We start from the raw sequence: 7,863 nt of genomic DNA, 5'->3' as shown, positions 1-7,863 counted from the left end.
GTTCCCTGTAGTCAAGATTTCAGAATTTTAATCTTATAGAAATTCTGAAGAGTAAGATTGTTAGGACAAAAATGCCTGACTACTAGTTCCAAATTTCTAAGACGACCTTTCCTTAATTAATTTTATCTCCACTGAAAAATATTGTTTGTCAACATCTACTAATAATGCAAGAAGGATTTAAAAGTTTCCATCAAATAAGTCTAAAATAAGATATTTTTCATTTGTAGGTTTCCATTTAAAAGTCTTGTATTATCTAGTCTAAGTATGACACTAGACACAGAAATGGCTTTGGCCAAAAGACCTAAGAGCACACCACAGTAAGGTGCACAACTAGGAGTTGTGCAGCAACAAGAAAACAGAGTACTGTGTTAACAAAGGGAAAAGTTAAGACTACAGAATTAAAAGTCCCAGGCCTCAGCAAAGATATATAGTGCCTTTTGTCTAAACTTTTTCCTCAGTGGTTCTTCACATTTCCTCATTTGCTAGCTTACTTCTTTACTGTGCTAAAACAATGTATCTGTTTGGGTCAGGGATAAAGAGCAGTAAAATATCTATTTTAGCAAACTAAAATGGTCAAGAGCAACATGGTGGATTCTTATTTGTTGAGGTGGTAAGAAAGTCTGTTTGGTTTCACAAGCACAGCAGTACCATCTAGACATTAGCTCATAAGCTGCCTTCAGGATACCGTTTTTGATGAGAACTGATTTGCATACCACCAAGTCTGTGCTTAGAGTCTGCTAGTAGCTGATTTTGATCAGGGTGCCAATGGGCAAGAATCAGCATAACAGAAAAGAAGAGCTACAAAAGATAAAGCGAATCAGAAACCATTTTCAGAAGTTCCTTTTTGGTAAGGTCAATGAAGCTATCTTTTCATTAGGAAGTGATTTGAGCCTAATCGTTCACAAAATTCAAAATTTGCCTCACTTTTTTCTCTAGTAGGGCTGACTGAGGCCTTTGTGGCAAACTAGATTTCTGCTGAAAAACACCCGTTTTACGAAAACATATTAATGTTTTCAACATCTGCTGGCTTGGGTGGCTGCCTGCAGGGGTGCCGGAAGTTCAAGTAGTGGCAGCTCCATGTCAGCCCTCTCATGTGAATGGGAAACACACAGCTCCCAAATCAGTTTCACCGACGTTACTCAGTTGTGAAGACCCGTAAAACTGAAAGAATAATTTCAGTCGCTATTCCAGGGGTCTCTGAGAGCATTTTCATTGATAGCTTTGTGCTTTGGTGTTATCTAAAATGAAGCATATAGCAACTCCTGTTCTGCAGAAAATCAGGGAACTGGGTTTTAAAATTTGCAAGAAAACCGTCCTCCAAGCTGAAGATTGTCTTTTTGGCACACATTCCAGATGTAGACTACCTTTCAGTTTGTAGAAAAGATTCATATTCTTTATCAAACCATATGGTTACTCATCATGGCAAAATCTATGGAGTTTAAGTTGTAACTGTGATTTAAGAATGAAATTCCAATTTGTCCTACAGTTAATCACTGTAATTGTGGTGTATTTGGGTACCAGAGCTGTGCCTGTGTGCACACACAGTGCACTTAGTCATGAATTCCCTGGGTGGCTCAGGAGCTCCCCAGCCAGTCTCTGCACAGATGAGATAATGGGCTAATTGAGAACAACGGACCAAGTTGAGGAGAGGCTGCCTTCCACCTTCACAACAAAGTGCTTCACCAATTATTTCAGGAGCTGTCCAGGTGGGACCTTCAGATGGTCACAGAGATGCCTGCAGGCAGCTCTTGCTGGGCCAAGAGCAATACACAGACACTACTCATATGCTTCAAAGTGGGTTAACATCCTGGGTGGACAACCTTGCCAGACCAGGTATAAGAATTAACTAGAACAATAATTTGGGGAGTTCCACCAATTTAAGCTGAAGATGTCATGCAAGGACGCTTGTAATGGAGACTTGCTTTGCCATCCTGTTCAAGAGATTTGACTCCTCTTGTGAGCATTACCTTATGCAAAGATTCTAAGTTAGTGTTGTAGGTTTCTTGTGGTGGGTTTTTTTAATAAACACGCTCTCTGTAAGTGTCTGTGCAACACCATTTCTTGAAATGTCAAAGATGTAGAAAAGTGAGGCTGAGCGAGGAGAGACTTTAAAATGCAATCCTTTATCAACAATTTACACTGGGACCCTAAAATGACGGTCAAGAACTGTACATGCTGAAAAACTTGGAGGATGTTCATAACCTTGTCCTTGTCTCCTGTGCAAGACTTTTCCCATCCAATAATAAGAAAGGGAACAAGTACATTTTTCCATTTTCCTGCTCCCATATATTCTTTTCTTAGATTTTGACAACAGAGATTTAATTCATGAATGCAAAATATTCTCTATGGCACTAATTTTTTTATTGCAACAAACATATTTCCAAGAAAACAGTAACACAGGTGGTGAAATTGATAATTTGTGCCAAAGGCTAAGGCCTTGCCTCTGCTAATAAAAATACTAATCTACACCGAGTTTTTGTTCCTCCTACGACCGGAAATCTGCACCAGTGAGGAATCATATTTATGAGGTTTGCTAGCACAGATGCAGTATATAGAAAAGAACCAACACATTTGCTTTGTTTTCCAGGTTAGTTTGCTACTGCTGTCTGTACTATGAGCCCATAAGTCTGGAACCTAAATTTACAAAGTACTAAGCCCCCTTTACTTCAACAAATCTTAGGTGAGTCTGACAGCATGTATAACCTGACTGGCAAAAGAAGAAAATGAGCAGTATAAGTACCCTCACAAAGACCTTGATCACCATTGTCTTACAATGCTCAATCAAGGGAAATTTTAACATTGAGCTTAATGTGAACTGAAGTTCATATACTTCTGTTTAAACACAGATTAGGATTTCTGACAGACAAATGCCACTGAAAAGCTGACAATCTAATTAATACAAATAGCTATCTTCCCCGCTATAAAAATGCTCTGTATTTTAATAGTTCAATTCTGCTGTGTAGAAATGAATATGATAGCATATGTTTTCTGAAATCCAACAAGAAAAGTCACAGTTACTTTTTTTCAGGTTGTGCAATGATTTTTTCACTGGCTATATATGCCATAAAAATCATTATACTATTATCAAATTGAAACTGAACTGTTCTTTAGACATTTTACTTCTTCACAGAAGTAAAGGAAAAAACCACCTTGTTTCATAACATAGTCATCCTGAAACATACAAAGATTTTCTTACCCCAAAGATATGCAGATATACAGAGTACAGCTGGGAGCCTAAGTACTTAAAGGGAAAGTGAAGTTGTACAGGTGCCCACATACTCATTTATTCTGACTACCTCCAGCAATGAAGGAGAGGAGTTGCCTCTGGCCTACTACTCCACATTCCAGTCTGATGGTTTTGGCCTCACCTCCCATAGAACCACAAGGCAAAGTTGGAAGTCATTTGCCTGCAAAAGAGCTACTGTGCTCCTCCCCATGGAAGGGGAGAAAGAAACTGAGTGTGACAGAGACTCAGCCTGGTGATTGCCCTGTTCCTGAAATATGTTTCTTTTTCTCCAGTCAAGAGTGAAAATTGCACTTCTACTCACAAAAACTCATCTCTCCAAAAGTTTCATGTTGCAGAGTAAGAGGAAAACAAATTGAAATGACCAATGCCTTTTCTGAGGTCTGATCTCACAATGTGCTCTGTGTTTTCAGAGCACCTGTAAACATAATGGGAATCATGGGACCGAGTGTGTGCAGTACAAGGCAAAAATCCAAACTCTGCCACAAAATCCAAAATCTGCAACGTAAGGTGAAAATGCAGTGTCTTCGTACTACATTTGATAGACTACCACAATGGGCACTTAATCTAGTGGCTGCCCGTAGGCGCTATGACAACAGAAATGTTTAAGAACAAAAGACAGAAAAGAGTTTTCTGTATAGCTGATATTCTGAAGACAGTTTTCAGTTCGGTTCTAATTGTATATGTGGTTAATGTATACTTACTTAATTTAATAATGGTCACTCCAATATTAAGGTAGGGATTAGGATGACATTTTTTCCTGTAATGCATCATGTGACTTCCTGGGACTGTCAAATAATTTTTCACCAACAGATTATCAGAGACTGGAAACGAGACTGAGCTTTGGGGCTTGGTGCTCTGATGTGGGTTCAGCTAATGCACTATTTTATCTAGCTGGCTTGTCTAGCTCATCGGCTCAGAGTGGTGCTATCACTGGGTTTTCTTCCAATTCATACTGGCAAGAACCTAAGATTTTGGCAGAGGGAGAGGGAATTTCTTATCTTAATTTTCCATTCTTCTTTTTTTTTTTAGTTTTTACCAGATAGAGTAGTTTACGTATTAAGATACCTACCCATTGAACAGCATACATTGATCTCTATTCTCTACCTACAGTGTAAAATTTTGCTTTTGAGAACTTAATACCTGGTTTAATTCAGGTCTTTGTTTCACCTCCTCATAACCAGAAACAGCTCTTGGAAGAGTTCAGTGAAAGTCTCATGAGGTTTATCAAATATTTCTCAATCTATAATTCTAGCCTGTAATACATTCAAAGATTATTCATCCAAGTGTTTTCTACTTCCACCCAATGTTTTAGCTTTTTGCACAAGAAACAAGGTTAGTGACAGTTGTATTAATTACACAACAGAAATGCACATCAAGTAAAATGATTAAAATAATTATTTCAAATATTTTATTTAAATGATTCTGTACCATGCTAAAACTGCGGGAGAGAGAATAAGAGTTCCTTACTAGTAAGAGTTTTGTTGTTACAGTGTAGTAAAAATCCTAGAATGATCAGCAGAAAAAACATTATCCTCTCTCCTTTTCCTATTGCCATTTTCTTTCAGTTTTGGAGATAATTTCTGAATTGCGATGTAATTCTGGCTTTTAATTTAATTTTTAAAAAGCTATGACTACATATTTCAAATACAGAAAATAATTTGTTGGTATTTTCATTAAAATAAACTGCAGTGCTGAAAATCTTACATTAAAATATAGATGCACACTAGTAATTAAAAAATAATAATCAAATAAAAAGCACAGCGGAACACTTCAATTACTGATAGTAATCGTAGTATAATCTTGTCCTACCAAGTGTGTCTCCAGGTACAGTTTAAGGCTGTCTGTCTCTGCTTTAGGAGGAGTCCAATTCTCTGTTGTTTCCATGGCTTCATTTAACCAGTGAATGAATTCATCCAGCTTGCTTACAAACCCCTTACCAGATAAGAAAAAAGAAAGAACAAGAAAAGCATATTTGTTAGTAAAATGGCAATCTGAAAAATGTATGCTCAACATTTTTTTAAGCCAGGAGAGTACTGCACAGTAAAATTTTGCCTTTTACAAGCATGCAAAGAAAAAAACAATTAGCAAGAGGCCTTCTAGTAAATGAGGAGCAGAACAGTGTTTCGGGAGGTAATCTAAGGTGATATTTTGGGGCAGGACAATGTGAGATCCATATGACTGTGATGAAATGGAGAAAACAGCAAAGTTTTAGAAGATATTAGGAGGATATATAAAAGGCTGCATATAGATTACAATGAAAATTGAGCCGAAGACCTTTCACTGGGCAGACTGGGTGTAGCATGAGAACTGTTGGTTGAAGAAAGTGCTGAACAAAGCTGCATTAACAAGGTATACATCAGTAGGCTGAGGGAAGAAACTACTTGTCAGAACTTGGGTCTTGTGATTCCTGTTTTGGTTCATAGATGAGACTCGGAGAGAAGAAATCAAACAGTAGGTGAGGCAGAATATATAGCAGTTAATATAAATATTGCTGATTGCGTATGAGCCACACAGATGGTGCTCCTGAGAAGACAGGAGCTCCTGCTTCTCAGGAGCACCATTTATTTGAAGATTAGTACCAATTATATTGCCTGATTAAAAATAGTGCCCCTGAATTTACATGATTGGATGATACTATAGGCACATACTGAGTACAGATAATTTTACCGAAGTCTTACCCACCAGAAAGCAAGAGAGTAAATGGAATAAACTGACCATGATGTTTATAAGCACCCTGAAAATTAACTGAAGAGGAATGTCCATCTATTACAAGCATCATAAAACTAGATTAAGTTAGGTCTAATACTGGTTATACTATTAGTTATTAACTATGAATTTTGCAGCATGGTGAAGATTTTAATTTCCAGTTGGATAACTACTCAGTATACACAGTATCTCACTCTCACCACTTTATTTATGGAATGATTTCTGGTAATTATTAGTCCATTCAGATAGCTAAAAGCAAGCTAAGCATAAAACTTTTAAAGATTCCTGAATGACTCAGGAGCCCAAATCCCCTTCTCCGAAGTGGCACATGAAATTGGAATGCTAAATGAGACAGAAACAGGAGTTTGAGCAGTTGGTGCGCAGCTGCGTTACGCAAAGAAGTGCAATGGTAATAACCCAGACCAAGCAGAGCCACACTTCCTTCAAAATTCACGGTAGCAGAGTCATTTTGGCCCAATGCTGTGCCAAGAAGCAGGGTCCAATAATCAACTCCCGGCTTCCAGCTGAAGTGGCAGTGCTTCTGAACCGAAACTAGCCTCTGGCAGGACGCTCCAGTGCATACTGTGGGCATGACAGCACTCACTGAGGCACTCCGAAGACTTTGTTTTAATTATTATTATTTTTTAAGTGAACCCTACGAGTCCTCAGGATGAGAAGGAGGCTATTGCCATCTCTGCTCATGGAATCCACTGTATCTCAAAGCATTATAAATAAGAAAACTGCTATTCTGTGGGTTTTGTTGTAGGCTGTTTATCAGGACACTACAGAAAGGGGGAAGGAAGACAGGAAAAACAATCCAGTGGATATGGTGACTGAGACAACGTGCCTCCACTCTGGGGCAAGTAATGACGGTAGCTGCATCTCCTCTCTCCCACAGCAGTCCATGCCACAAGGGCTATGTTCCCCACGTCAAGCCATAGGACACAGTGGGGGCAAGATGTTCCCCTGTCTCCATTGCTTGCTTTCTTTCAGCTCGTAGTGGAGCATAAGAGATGCCAGACTGGCAGAGTGGGAGACGTGAGCCGAGGGGAAGAGGGGCAGGAGAAGTAAAGTCCTTCTAGTCCCTCCAATAAATCTCTGCCTGCATTTTAGCAATGTGCTGTCCTTGAGAGACAAGGTGATATGGTAAGCACAAAAAAAATGAAGAAAGGCTCTCTCTTGTATATGCATCATGTATTTTACGGAGACAGACACGTATAATATCTGCCTGCAGTACTCAATGTCCGTATGCCTTCAGAAAGGGTGCTCAGAAACGCTGCAGGCTTGCACCAGTATAAAAAGCAACTACTAGCAACCGAGTTACTTCTGCCTACTCACAAAACGTGCCTGTGTTTTAATGTCTGCTACTTCACGTTGGTGCTTAGAAACTCCCAAGCAGCAGGCTCCAGCAGCCTGGCGTGTATCCCCTCGCCGCACAGAGGAGGTGGGCTGAGGGCCCAAGCAGGCCTCAGTGGGGCGCAGGGAACGCCTGGGGGCTAGTTTGGGGGCCTGGGGAAAAAAATATAGATACAGCCTCCCAGAGAACCACGATGAGCCCAGTTGTCTGAGAAAAAAGAGGTAAGGCTGCAAGCACCAGTGGCACCTGGCGCGTTAGAATCGCGGCTGGGGACATGGTGCCCGAGGGGAGCCCCGCGGCAGAGGGGAGCACCGGCCGTGGCCAGCCCCGGTGGATTTTCTTCTGCCAGGCAGCACAAATCACAATAATCCTGCTATTTTTCAAATGACAGCAATAAAATTTTATTGAAACCATTCCAAAGAGCACATCTGTAGAAACCGAAAATAGCGGAGGGACGGGAAAAGGAAGGCAAGGGATGGGAAGGGAAGGGAAGGGAAGGGAAGGGAAGGGAAGGGAAGGGAAGGGAAGGGAGAATGAGAGAAGAGATTTGGTC

General features: G+C 40.0%; 1 protein-coding gene across 1 annotated transcript in view; it reads right to left on the bottom strand.

The window, feature by feature from the left end:
* The window catches only part of AKAP6 (A kinase (PRKA) anchor protein 6), a 239,706-nt gene that overhangs the window by 156,547 nt on the left and 75,296 nt on the right, over positions 1-7,863 (bottom strand). Inside the window, 1 exon segment of the mRNA XM_009319363.1 lies at positions 5,057-5,179. Coding sequence (XP_009317638.1) covers positions 5,057-5,179 — 123 coding nt within the window.

This window comes from Pygoscelis adeliae, unplaced genomic scaffold, assembly GCF_000699105.1.
Source record: "Pygoscelis adeliae isolate BGI_AS28 unplaced genomic scaffold, ASM69910v1 Scaffold71, whole genome shotgun sequence".
Lineage (NCBI taxonomy): Eukaryota > Metazoa > Chordata > Aves > Sphenisciformes > Spheniscidae > Pygoscelis > Pygoscelis adeliae.
The sequence above is the reverse complement of the archived record's forward strand: the minus strand, read 5'-3'. Positions and strand labels throughout refer to the sequence as shown.